General features: G+C 46.5%; 1 protein-coding gene across 6 annotated transcripts in view; it reads right to left on the reverse strand.

The window, feature by feature from the left end:
* The window catches only part of Acap2 (ArfGAP with coiled-coil, ankyrin repeat and PH domains 2), a 105658-nt gene extending 91587 nt beyond the window's left edge, over positions 1 to 14071 (reverse strand). Inside the window, exon 1 of one of the 6 annotated variants that reach the window (XR_015045674.1) lies at positions 13695 to 14071. Coding sequence is in view for 4 of the 6 variants with exons in the window: in XM_029470652.2 (XP_029326512.1) it covers positions 13695 to 13747 (53 nt within the window). In the remaining 2 variants the exon portion in view is untranslated. The remainder of the gene's footprint in view (positions 1 to 13694) is intronic. The other 5 variants (XR_015045675.1, XM_029470652.2, XM_029470654.2 and 2 more) reach the window with 5 other exon arrangements.
* Positions 14072 to 14567: the final 496 nt, after the last annotated feature.

The raw sequence follows: 14567 nt of genomic DNA on the forward strand, positions 1-14567 counted from the left end.
CACCCACAAAAAGGAAAGGACACCTTTCCCCAGTAAGATTTCTGGTTTTACTGATTGGACTGATTCCTGTAAAGAACACTGTAAAGGGGGGATGGGGTAGAGTGCCTGCCAGCATGTGTAAGCCCTGGGTTCAATCCCACCAAGAAAAGAAAGACTAAGGACAGGACAGAAAGCACAACAGTCAGAAATAAAATACGTTAGCAGTCTTTTCTGTTGGGGATAGTGGTGTGCCAGGATCAAACCTAGGGTACCCGAACCTCCTGCGCACTGGCCAGTCTTCTACCACAACGCTACAGGCCAGCCTCGCAAAGGTGTTTTCACTGACACACAAAAACCAAATGTAGATGTTTCTTGGGTGTTGAAGGATATTTTCTATCACCAACAACACAGTGATCACCAGACCAGGAAGTCCATGACCAACAATGGCATCAGAGGGAACAAATAGTCACCAATGTCCTCCACCAGCAAAAAATACTAAGACAACCTTCTGGGAAAACTAGCCAAACTGTGCAAGACTCCAGTGGGTGCCATCTGTGTACTGAGATCGAATCCCGTTTGCTGGTAGCAAGACAATCTGCGTGACTTAGGGTTCCTAGGATCATGCAAAGAAAAATGAGCGCAAACACACTGGAAACACATGGCCTGTGGGGGAGAAAATGACCTCAAGAAAGCAGTGGGGAAAAAAAACGAAATGAAAGAACAGAACAGAAGAGGGGAGCAAAGGCCAGGACTGGAGCTGGAGGGAGACAAGAAAGGCAATTCTGCAGTGTCCTGGTCTGCCAATAAACCTTAAAAACTATGAGCCCCACTGTAAAAACAGGGTTCCAAGTTCTCTTCTGATACATTTATACAGTTTAATGTTTAAATCAGGTTAAACATATCCAACTCAAACATCTGCCATTTCTCTATCCTGGAAACATTCAAATCTTTTCTAACTTTTGAAACAAAGTGCATAAGCACATAGCTGTCCACAGCCACTCTACTGTGCAAAAGCACAGTCATCTTACTCGTGGTCACTGTCACACAGTGGTCACTGTCACACTGTGCTCACTGTCACACACACAGTGCTCACTGTCACACACACAGTGCTCACTGTCACACACACAGTGCTCACTGTCACACAGTGCTCACTGTCACACTGTGCTCACTGTCACACACACAGTGCTCACTGTCACACACACAGTGCTCACTGTCACACACACAGTGCTCACTGTCACACAGTGGCCCCTAGCAACATCTCTCCCCTCCCCCTCCCTCAGATCTGTGTAATAATATGTACGTTTGAACCTGGGTCATATCATGCATTCTATTACTTAATCTACTTTTGATCATGTTTACCATATGCATCCTCCATATAGACTGAACTCCACGTCCTTATGCTTCCATGAAAAGCACAATCATGCATGGTTTAGAGCAGAGGCCAGGAAGAATAATGCAAAGGACCAAACAGCAAACAAGGTCATCTCATGTATGCCGATTCCAAATTCTACAGATGCTCTAGCAGGCAGACAGACAGACAAGACAGACAGAGATTGATATGAAACAATGCCATATTTGTGTATAACACACACTCTTAGGTGCTTCACAACACTTTGTATGTAAATAGTTGTCGTGTTATTTGGGAGCAATGCCAAGAAAAGTGCTTGTACATATTCACTTCAGACACAATTTTTCTCTTCTAAATATCTTCACTCTGTGTGAGCTGAACTGCAGATACAGAGCCCACAGATACAGAGAGCTAGCTGTACTCAGCACTTCAGTTATAGGGTTGAAGGCAGAGGGAGAGAAGGGAATGCAGGGGAGGGGCTCCCTATAAACAGCACGTAACTTTATGGACACTGAAATCTAAATAATGTTCCTAGATCATAAGATCTCTTTTTTAACTTTTAAAATGTAAAAGCTGAGCTCACAGGCAGAAATAAGGGTGACATAATTTAAAATATATATATATATGAAAAGGAAACAGAAACAGGTGTGACCTCTTATTTAAAAATTATTCAGGCTGGGCAGTGGTGGCGCACGCCTTTAATCCCAGCACTTGGGAGGCAGAGGCAGGCAGATTTCTGAGTTCGCGGCCAGCCTGGTCTATAAAGTGAGTTCCAGGACAGCCAAGGGCTGTACAGAGAGACCCTGTCTCAAAAAAGCAAAACAAAACAAACAAACAAACAAAAAAAAAAACAAAAAATTATTCAGAATTTCAAAAGTAGGACAGAAGCATGGTAGGCTGAGCCCAGCGGCTTCTGCAAAGGAGTCCCGTGTGACTCCTGCATGTCCACCAGGCAGACAGGCCACAGCCAGCCAGGAAAGTCCTGGCTTAAGATCACTCAGAAGCAGGGGCAAACTGAAATCAAAATTGCTTCCTACCACTTAATTAATACTCCCATGTCACATCTGTTCCTTTGTTTCATGTCTCTAAACTGGGCTGACAATCAGACACCTCGACAGCTTGTTGTGAGGAATACACACGGACTTAAGAAGAGCCTAGGATACGTGAAAGCCTTCATGCCATCGTTTTTTTGCCTTTGCCATTGGAGTGCTGGAATCAAATCAGAGGCCTTGCACACCCCTGGCTAGCACCCTGCTACTGAGTGTCCCAGGCCCTGACAACTCTATCTTAATCACTAGATAGCAGTCAGCTTGGCCAAGGCTCTACATCATTTTGCAGAATTCCTCCTCTGCCCTGATAAATAATGCTCTCATAACACCCGTGTTTGCATTAACTGTGCATGCCACATTCACCCGATTATTGCTCAAAAGGCAGAACCAAATGTAAAAATACCAATCAAAGCATCTATTTTTTTAAATTCGTTTTTAAAATCTCTATGTTCATTAGTTGGGGGAATGTATGTGGAGGTCAGAGGACAACTTGTATAGAGGCATTCCACCATGTGGTTCCCAAGGATCAAACACACGTTTGTCAGGCTTGGTGGCACGCACATTTACTCACTGAGCCATCTACCCAGGCCCCAAAATAGATGTTTTTTAAATTGTGAGATATGAGTCAGCAAAACTCAAGACCAATCCGGGCAAATCAGACCCTATTTCAAGATAAAAAGTAAAAACAGCTCTAAAGCACTTGCCAGGCATACACGAGAAAAGAAGTTCAAACCCCAACATACCTCTCTCTCTCTCTCTCTCTCACACACACACACACACACACACACAGAGAGAGAGAGAGAGAGAGAGAGAGAGAGGGAGAGAGAGAGAGAGAGAGAGAGAGAGAGAGTGACTTTTCTCTATCCCCTTAGCTGGGTATTAAGAATATCCATATTAAGAGAATATGATAAAGTTAACATTGCTAGCCCAGGCATAACTCTCAACTGCTTAACTTTCTTGTCTCTTAGAAGTAAACTACTTTGAACATACAACTGCACTAACAATAACAAGCTATAAGAAACCCAAGGTACACGGAAAGAAACAAATGAGATACGGTGTGGAAAGGACAGAGAGATCCAAAAATTCCAGGGCATTGGATGCATGAAATAAAGGAGCCGTGCTAGAAGGTGGTCTTCCAACCTCAGCCATCTCAGGGTTGGGGGGGGGGTGATGAGTCAGAGATGAACCAGCCAGCCAGGCTCTTTTCCAAACTCCTGACTCCTGAATCATAAGCAAAATAAAAGGGCTGTTTTAACTCACTTTAAGTTGTTACACACAGCATCCAATAGCCAGGTGCCAATTTAAAGTGTATACTAATCTTTAAGATTATAAATCTCCAACTCGCAAGGGTCCTTGCAACACCTCTACTCCAGTGATGTAGAGACTGCTCAAAGCAGCACTTCAGGAATAGCAATCTAGGGCACAAGGCTAGCACCTCAGAAACTTGCTATGTAGCTCAGGATAGACCTGATCTTCTTGCCTCCACCTCTCAAGTGCTATGATTACAAATGTGTGTCAACCAGCGAGTCTTTAAAAATCACTTATGAGCCAAATTTCATTAGGTGTTTGTTCATAAGGTTGTTGAGGGTGTTTGGGGCAGTGGGTGAGACAAAACTTCGAAGAAGGGATTTTCAGCTTCTTATGGAAAAGTAACTCCTAACACCTGTAAGTTAAAAGCCATTTATAAAAAAAATAAAATAGAATAAAAGGAAGAAATGTCAACAAGAAAAGGTTTTCTTGGTTTTTTTTTTTTTTTTTTTTAAATTTACGTACACCTATTTCTGGCTCACACTACAAAAATCAAAATGGTTAGTCCTGTCAAGTTTAGCTTCCTATGAGTAAATAAACCAGTATATACTCTGACCATAATTTGAAAAATACACGATTAAATTCCAGTATTATTCCTCTTAGTGTTCTAGCAGGTAAAGGCACTTGCTGATCTTGCAGGGGACCCACATGGCAGCTCCCAACCCCCTGTCCCAGGTGGCTGATGTCCTTCCTCTCCTGCCCCCTCAGGCACCAGGCAAGCACGTGACGCACATACATACATGCAGGCAAGCACTCATGCACATAAAATAAAAATAAACAAATCTTCAGAATCAAGTTATATGAATGTTGTCTCTGAAAATACCTCCTGCAGCCATGCTGCTTCTTGTGACGTGTGAGATCACCCAGCGCCTTCGTGCCACGGAGGGTAAGATGACATGTGTTAGGCTCACAGTGACCTTCAGGCCATCCTGGACTGCGAGCCCAGTGGTGTTGGTAGTAAATACGAGGAACAAATATCAAGCATTTAGGATCCTCGACTCTTGTTTCTACTGAGTTCTTCCAGATCAGCCGAGACTTGCTTTAGATGGGATCTTAATCTAATTTCTTCATTACGGCTGAAAATGTGTCAGCAGTTCTTCATCAATAGATGCAACCTCTGGTAATGGTTATAGTTTTTAGCCCAAACATAACACCTAAATCTGCATGACTGTCCCTTATTTGCAGTCAAATGGCTGAAGTCTTCACTTATGCTCAACATTGCCTGCCCTGGCACACTGCAACCCATTAGAAAACATTCTCTGGGGCTGGCAAGACGGCTCAGCGGGCAAGAGCGCTGACTGCTCTTCTGAAGGTCCTGAGTTCAAATCCCAGCAACCACCTGGTGGCTCACAACCACCCATAATGGAGATCTGACACCCTCTTCTGGTGCGTCTGAAGTCAGCTACAGTGTACTTAGTGTATAATAATAAATAAATATTAAAAAAAAAAGAAAACATTCTCTGTTCAAGTTCCCCATCATAACTAGAGGCTTCTCCCATCATAACTAGATGTTACTACATGTTATGTCCGTAGCTGTAATTTTATTACATTCACTTGTTTATGGATAGTACTAATATGGAGGGCACAGGACAACTCAGTAGAGCCAGTTCTCAGGAATCAAACAGGTTGCCAGGCTCGGTGGCAAGTGCCTTTACCTGCTGAGCCATCTCACCGGCCCAATGTCTGTAACTTCTGCTGAACAGCAGAACTCACAAAAATTTACTTTTCTAACCAGATGTGGTAGCTCACATCTGTAATCCCAGAACAAAAGGCTGAGGCAGGATTGCTATGGTTCTAGCATAGCAGAAACTACGGAGTGAGACTCTGCCAAAAACCAAAACAAGTGCCAGCAAGAAAGATTTCTTATCAGGTAAAGCAGCTGCTTACCACCAGGCCTGACCACCGCAGTGCAAACCGGAGCCCACAGGACAGGAGAGAAATGACTCTTACTCTTATGTGTTCTCTCTCTCTCTCTCTCTCTCTCTCTCTCTCTCTCTCTCTCTCTCTCACACACACACACACACACACACACGTTTCTACATTCACAATTCCAGAGTAAAGGTATTTTAAATATTTTGAAAAGCATTCTGTAAGTGGACACAGCTGTTTCTATCATCCAGACAGTTCCAAGAGTCTCACTGTCTCTTCTCCTATGTGAAGCGCTTTACAACGAGTAAGGTAGAGTCAGGAGACTCAGTCACACCACTGCTGCTGGGACCTCAGCAGAAACCACTTAAAGGAGGAAGAACTTATCTGAGCTCTGCCTACCACAGCAGGAAGCGACAAAGCAGCTCACAGAGGCAGAAGCAATACAGAGAGGAACTGGGGACTACATAGCCTTCGAAGTTACACCAGCCATGACTAGTCCACCACTGAGGCTCCACCTCACAAAGTATCTACACTCTCCAAAACACAGTCACCATCAACGGACCAAGCATTCAACACAGAGCTAATGGAGGTTACTTCATGCTCAAAGCATAACGTTTTACCCCTGGCTTTCATGCTGCAAAAGAAACTTAGCTCCCTCTCAGAGTCATAATGGTTCCTACATTGTGCAGAAGAACAAACACACCATCCTGGGGTCTCCAGTGCAGCTTCCCCCCTCAGACTGCCACGCAATCTGCACTCGAGGACTCCCACCCTGCCACACATCTCTCAGCCTTCCCTCTGAGAGCCTGCTAGATGTCTCCATGACCCTGCAACCACAATCATATGGATGATGACCAGGTCTGTACCCACTTGGACCATCACATGGCTGCACTGGCTTCCTGGGCAACAAAGTACAGTGAAATGAATCCTGGGAAATCACTTTCCTAGGCTGCAGTTTGCAAACCACATGCCTGGGCAATGCCCCCGTCTCAAGTGAAAGTTTCTTAATGAATTTACTCATCTATGCCCTTGAACCTCCAATGGCTGAAGCCCTAGCCAATTCTGGGGAAGCCCTTAGGGCTAATAGCCAGTGATGACTATGCCACAGCTGAAGGCTAGAGTGCCCTAAAAAACTCCCTCTGCCACAACTAGTCCGCCTCCCGCCAGGTCTCAGGCCATGAACAGAATGTGTAATGGATCCTCAACAGCCAATTCCCTGAGGAGTCCTTCATCCTGAAGCCTTGAGAGCCTGGCTTTAGTGTTATTCTGCGTTAGTCTCGGCTTTCTGGTCTTCTGGGCTCCCTCCACGGCCACCCACTAACCTGTTTATAGCACTAGAGCCCCCGTAGCCCAATCCAGCAAACTTTTCCATAGCCCTCCCATAAACCAGTTCCCACAGGCTTCTGAACCACATCCTAAGATAGGCATGGCAATGGCCCTACTTCTCTAATACCAATATTCTGTATCAGTCAGTCTCACATCGCTGGGACTAAAACCTCTGATATAAACAACGTATGAGTGGAGGGATTTATTTGTGCTTGTGGCTTCAAAGGATTCACCCACAGTTGCTCAGCCTCACGTTCGCGGGCAGAACATCACAGTGACAGAAAGACACAGAGGAAGCTATGTGCCTTACGATAGGTAGATGGGAAGAAGAGCTAAGGGGGACCTGGGAGAAACCTACTTCTTGCAACCAGCCCCAATCTCCAAAGTTTCATACTCCCCAAAACAGCACGGCTGCTGTGGACCAAAAACTCACCACACGCATGAGCGTCTGAGGACAGTTCACACTCACACGTGCTACCATGCATCTTAGCATGAGAGTCTGAGGTCAGTTCACACTCACACGTGCTACCACAAATCTTAGCAAGCTCAGCATGAGCGTCTGAGGACAGTTCACACTCACACGTGCTACCACGCAGCTCAGCAAGCTCAGCATGAGCGTCTGAGGACAGTTCACACTCACACGTGCTACCACGCAGCTTAGCAAGCTCAGCATGAGCGTCTGAGGACAGTTCACACTCACACGTGCTACCACGCAGCTTAGCAAGCTCAGCATGAGTGTCTGAGGACAGTTCACCCTCACACGTGCTACCACGCAGCTTAGCAAGCTCAGCATGAGCGTCTGAGGACAGTTCACACTCACACGTGCTACCACGCAGCTTAGCAAGCTCAGCATGAGCGTCTGAGGACAGTTCACACTCACACGTGCTACCACGCAGCTCAGCAAGCTCAGCATGAGCGTCTGAGGACAGGTCACACTCACACGTGCTACCACGCATCTTAGCATGAGAGTCTGAGGACAGTTCACACTCACACGTGCTACCACAAATCTTAGCAAGCTCAGCATGAGCGTCTGAGGACAGTTCACACTCACACATGCTACCACACAGCTTAGCAAGCTCAGCATGAGCGTCTGAGGACAGTTCACACTCACACGTGCTACCATGCAGCTCAGCAAGCTCAGCATGAGCGTCTGAGGACAGTTCACACTCACACGTGCTACCACGCAGCTTAGCAAGCTCAGCATGAGATACTTCCTTTCTCTCCTCGTGGAGAAGTTTTGCCTTTTCACATAAATGAAGCACTTTACGGTTTCTTTTTGGCATTTCTAGATTTCCACTATTCCTGCACACTCTGGGCCACTAATAAGTAAAATAAAGGCTGCTTGACCACAGGCACTATAATACTACCCCGTCCATCTGACAGTTAGGACAGCTAAGCAGCATTCACTGTAAACACACACTGGGAAAGGAGGAATTTACATCCCAGCTGAATAGAGAAGGATAACAGGAGATTTCTTTCACCATACTACTTGGGAGGACAAATATTAAAACGTGGATTGTTCAGGGCTGGGGCCATGGCCCGGTTAGTAACCGCCACCTGCAAATGCATAAGGACCTGAGTTCGGATCCCTAATACTAAAGTAAAGGTGGCATGCAGACAAGCTATCTGTAACCAGGAGGATAAGGGCAGCCAAATGCCTGGGGCTCATCAGCCAGCCAGCCACCCTAGCCAAATCCATAAGCTTCAGGTTCAGTGAGAGATTCACCTCCAAATATAAGGTAGAACACACCCCAGTCACAATACAGAAATCAAGCTCTAACTGTACTGGAAGTTTCCTTCTTGCTGGCCACCTCTCCTCCAGACCAGGACATTCTACGCAGGCTGCTGAGGAAGAACTGCCAACAACAGTCCCACAATAGTCTACACTATTAACAAAGTCAAAATATTCAGCTACTTTTTAATATTTGATGCATTTAACACTAATGTCTAGTGTTAACATTTTTTAAGTTTTGTAGTAAGGATGCTCCCGAGTTTTAGCCAGGTATGGTGGTGCGCTCCTGTAATCCCAGCACATGGAAAGCAGGAGCATAGAATTTCAGTCTGAGCTACACAATGAGACTCTGCCTGAAAAAAATAATAAAAGTAATAATTCTACTTCACAAAATACATTAGCTATGAAAAGATCCAGAATAAGGTCTGGCACACCAGAAAAACTTGCATATATTTCTGTCAACTTAAATTGATTGAATTGAATGAAAAATTAGAAACAGCAATAAGAAATATCAAGGACTCATGACTTTGGTACATGTTAATTTCATTCTACCACTTCTAAGATAAAAGCACATTTCCTGTTATCCTTCTGCCCACTCTATTTTTACTGTAGAAGGTACCAGTTGTCAAGGAGTTTGTCTGTTAAAAGAAGGGATATAAAATGGCAAATCAGCCAGGACTGAGACCAATTTCACTCTGTACACAGCTGTGTTTTGTTGCAATGTGTTTCACCCACTAAAACTTCTCATCGGAAGCATCCTGTTAAAAGTCTTTATTCTATGCCAGGTGGTGTGGTGTATGTCTTTAATGCCCACCCTGGGGAAGCAGAGGCAGGTGGATCTCTGAGTTCAAGGCCAGCATTGTATACTATGTGAGTTCCAGGACAGCCACAGCTACACACAGGAGAAACTTTGTCTCAAAAAAAAAAAAAAAAACCACCCAAAACAAACAAACAAAAGTATCACCCTATCGCCCTAGGTAGCCTCCGACTCACAAGCTTTCTGCCTGTGGCACCCTGGTACTGGGGCTGTAGGGATGATCCAACACCCCCAGCTTAGAAATGATTTGGATTACAAGTCCTGAAAATTCAAACAAAGGACTACTTATAGCTCCAGCCCAAATTCAAACTTCAGTAAATACTAATTAAAATGTCTCTGCCTCCCAAACATTCCCTCTAGAAAAAAAAAAAAAGTGCACTTAGATACATTTACATTCTTCAAGACTTTTATAACAAGATTTTGACCTTTAAGTTTTTAAACTGATATTTTTAAAAACTAAAAATAGAACCCAAAGTTACACAATGAAATGTGTCTTCCAATCCACTAGCAAAATCCAGAATGCCCAGCCCTGGAATGCAGGAGAAAGCACTGAGTTTATTCAAATGATCAAAAGTGGCGTTTCAACGGCAACATCCTTTTCTCCCTACTCCAGTCAAACCCCTCCTACTTCCTCATCAGTTTGACAGTTGGAAAATGAATGCTTTAACCTTGAATAGTGATGATTCTTCTCTTCAGCAAAATCTGAGTTTGGTATTAAATCTATAGCACCCAAGGCAGTTACATGAAAATGCCATAGTTAAATGCCTTAAGATTTGCCTGAAGAATTTTTTTTATTTGATAAGCTTCATTTATTATGTAAATAAATAAAAACATCAATGAATTGGCTCAAAGTCTACACAACTCAATAAACTTCTAAACAGTTAAAATTTGCATATTTGGCGGTAGATAAATACATAAAGTCAATACTGATAGTATAAAATTTAATGTGGGCTCCACAGCTTCTGTTCTGATTTTTCCCCTTAATTTTGTTACTGCTTTATGTGTATGTATGTTTTACCTGCATGTGTGTCTGTGCACCACATGTGTGCCTTGTGCCCAGAAGAGGGCATTGGATCCCTGGAACTGAAGTTACAGACAGTCTGAGTGGGCACGTAGGTGGTAGGAATCCAACCCAGGTCCACTTGAAGAGCAGCCAGTGCTCTTAACAGCTGAGCTGTCTCTCCAGTCCCAAAGTGAATAAGGGGGCTGAGGGTTAAGAAATTAAAGTCAAAGACCAGCCCTCAGAATTTCTTGTTTTCCTTAGTTTTCTTGGTAACAGCAAATAACAAAGTTTTGTTTTGTTTGCGTTTGTCTATGTGCATGGTATGCATGTGCGTATTTGTATTTATATGGGGGGGGGGGGCGGTCCAAGCACACATGTGTATGCATATATAGAGGCCAGAGGTGGATGCTCCTCCATCCCTCTCCATATGATCCCAGAGCACTCTGATTCCATGTCTAGGAAGCCAGCTTGTTAACCTAGCTAGCCAACTCGCTCCAGATGATCCACCTCTGCCTCCTGAGGGCTGATATTACCAGCCCAGCAGTTACAAGCGTGCTGGGGATTCATACTCCAACCCCCAGTGACTGCACAGTCAATGCTCTACCCACTAAGCAACCTCAGCCCAAGTGACAGAGCTCTTGTTAGCTATCCAGGCTAGCCTCCAATTCACAATCCCCCTGCCTCACCCTCTGAAGTAGATAGGCTTATAGGCATCTGTCACTCATTCCCACAGCTCACAGACTCTCTATTTTGATATGCTTCAATACAGCACTCAAAATCCACCTAGTCCCTTAAATCAACTCCGTCCATGTGAACAAATACTACAAATCTATACAGTGGCAGAGCCATGGAAAGTTACAATTATTGAGAATGTGAACAATGGGGTGTCAATTTCTTGGCACTGTTCTCTATTGTGAATCTAATCTAGGCCCCTAAATAAATACACGATGCGGGAGCTCTTGGAGCTATGGTGTCTGTGCCCAGTTTTCGGCTGACAATAATTGGAATGCCAGAAGCTTAAAAATCCTAGAACTCTCTGCCTTCTTAAAATAGAGCAAATATCATAACCAAGTTGAACAAAAAAAAAGTTCACCTTATTACACCATACAACCTGGTATCTCTAATTCTTAACTCATATTCAAGGGTTACTTTAAAAATTAAAGTGTCACATGGCGTGTGACCAACAGCAAAGGCTAGAATAGAAGCCTGCTCAAGGCTCTTCCCTTAACTTGACTTGTTCTTTCTTTCTTTTTTTCAAATCAAATTTATCCAAAACCAGGAGAGAACAAAGAAAAACACTGTGGTTACTTGGCATGAAGACACACAGCTTGATGGATGGGGAGATGTCTCAGTTGTTACTGCTTGCCACATAAACCTAAGTAACTGGGTTTGATTTCCCCAAAACATATGTTTAAAAAGACCCGGGAGCATCACCATACCTATAATCCCAGAGCAGGGGAGACAACGATGGGAGAATCCCTAAGTACTGCTGGCCAGCCAGTCTAGCCAAATCAGCAAGCCCAGGGTTCAGTGGGAGACGGCTCAAAAGTCAGTCAGGTGAGAAGCAATTGAGGAAGACACCCAATGACTACCTCTAGCATGCGCACACGCGCCGTGCACGACACACGCGCACGCGCACACACACACACACAGAGATACACACAAATATAAACAGCTGAAATCACAGAAGCAAAAATTTTCACAATAAGCAAAACTTTCTACGGTATTGTTTTAAAATTACTTCATTTGCTGCCCAGAGAATAAAGTACGCGTCCAAAGGCTGCCCTAAACAATCTGTTTGTGTCACTGGGGGCCCTTCAATTCACCCAGGACATAAAACTGTCAAAATCGGATGGCATCAACAGTAAGGAAATTAAGTCCAGAGCCGGGTTTTGTTAGCAAGCTCGAACTTCAAATAAAACTTGCCCCTAGAAAGAAGCAAAAGGCAAAGCCAACGTGTCCTTAAATTTCCTCCAAGTTCCTCCCTCTGCACTTCTTCTCCTTCCTCTTCTTGGAGAGGAGCATGGGATGCCAAATTAACAGTCAGAAGGCTGAGAACAGTCAGTTCCCGGAGGGTGCAAGAATTTACAATGCGCGCCTGGCAGGGAGCTCGGTGGACGCGCGCACACGCGCGTACACACACACACACACACACACACACCATACACACAAGCCAAAGCTCAGAGGAAGCTTTCGAGAAATGTCACTATGTAACAAGTTTTAAGGTCTTATTTAGGCCTCAGGCCAGCCCTATCCAGCACAGTGTAAAACACAACCTAGAAAAGCTCCATTCTCCAAACCAAGAGTTTGCTCGCAAATACTCAAAAAGGGAAGAACACAGATTCTGGACCCCCTCAGTGCTGCCGCCTCTCACGTGGAAGGCTGGCCAGCCCATGTGAATCCAAAATGCCACCACATCAGTTTTGTGACAGATCCACTGGGAGCATCCAACTGTGATCCAGGGCTCTCCAGGCCGCGGGAAGAGGAACAAATGCAATCTTCGGGGCCCTCCTACTTCCGTTCTCAAAACAGAAATGCTGTCTTCGCCCACTCAGCCCTGCACCTCTTCCAAAAGCTTCGACCGAAAGCAGAGCAGACCGTGGCGGTCAAGGGTAACTAGAATAGGTGGTTCAAAGCCCCCCAGTCCCGACTCCATCGAATCTGCCTCCAGCGCTGCCCTCTCCTCCCGAACCCGAGGCGGCGGAGTAGCGGGAAGAGGAACTAAGTGACCCGCAAAGATGCCCAGAAAGCTTGCGCGCAGAGGGGGTGGGGAGGTGGGCGCCGACGCGCAGCGGAAGGAAAGGGAGAGGAAGAGCGCTAGAGCGGGACGCGACTTTAGGGATTCGGCGGTGCCCTGGCTCCCGGAGAAGCGGCGGCGAGCCAGGGCTGAGGAGGCGACGTCCCCTCTCGGCCACGCCTCGGACTGCAGGCAAAAGGCTGCGGCCCGCCCCGTCGGAAGGCGCGGACTGCGGGCCCGGGTACTCCAGGGGCTGGCTGGTGCTCCCGGGGTGGGCGGTGCACTCAGATCTGCGGGTGTACCCTGGAGCCGACGGTGCACCCTGGATCGGTGGGTGCTGCCGGCGGCTGGAGGGTATTCCCAGATCAGACGATGCTCCAGCAGCCGGTGGGCGCTACCGGGGCTAGCGATTGCTCCCCGGGTCGACGAGTGATCCTGGGGTCAGCGGCCGCTCCCCAAGACCGGCTCTCACGCCCCGCCGCCAGGATAGACAGCTCCGGGAGGCACTAGGAGACACGGCGGTTACCTGAAGCGGGGCGAGTCCTTCAGACACTCCTCAAAATCCACCGTCATCTTCATCTTGCCTCCTCCTGGCCTCACAGGCAGCGCCGGAGGATCCGCGGGAGCTGCGGGACCGGGGTAGCGGTGGCACCGGGGATCCGGGTGGCGTCGGCGGGCGCTCGGCTGCCTCTAGGGCTGCGCGGAGCTGCGGAGAGCGCTGCGCTCCCTGGGCATAGCAGCCGCGAAGACTGCAACGGCTCGGCAGGCCCTGGCCGCCTCTTCCTCCGCCCCAGCTGAGCGCCGGCCGGGGAAAACGCCCCGGAGTGACAGCCGCGGCCACCAGCCACCGAGCCGCGGCCCCGGGAGGGGCTTCCGGCAGCACCGCCCGCGGGAGGTGCACGGCCACTGCGACAGCCAACCGCGGTGCACAGGCGTCGTTAGGCGGGATGCACGGGTTGCTAGGAGGCCGACCGCGCAGACGCCCTGAGAAGGAAGGAAGTCAGGTGGCCTGCCTCACTCCTCCCTCGGGTCTAAAAGGAAGAAGTACTCTTTAAAGCAGCTTTGGCAGCAGTCTATAGAGGTCTGGGAGCAGTTTAGCGAAACTGAGAGCAGGAGATGTGTGAAGGCACCTTTGATAACTAACCTATTGCTTATTGATTCCACCGCTTAATAATTTGGAAATTGCTCCTACATGCATCTTTTGATATAATCAGAGACCATTTCCTGAAAGTGCAATAGCTAAATTACATTAAAATCACCTTTGAAAGTATGGGAGTATCCGTAAAAATGCATAAGTGGAATGTTTTAACCCAGTGGCTATGAAAACCTAGAGGTAAACTTCTGGGGTTATCGTCTAGCTTTCCCACTTAAAAATAACAGCCCCGATCTGCTAGAACAG

Source organism: Mus caroli, unplaced genomic scaffold, assembly GCF_978045245.1.
Source record: "Mus caroli unplaced genomic scaffold, Mus_caroli_1 scaffold_17, whole genome shotgun sequence".
Taxonomy (NCBI): domain Eukaryota; kingdom Metazoa; phylum Chordata; class Mammalia; order Rodentia; family Muridae; genus Mus; species Mus caroli.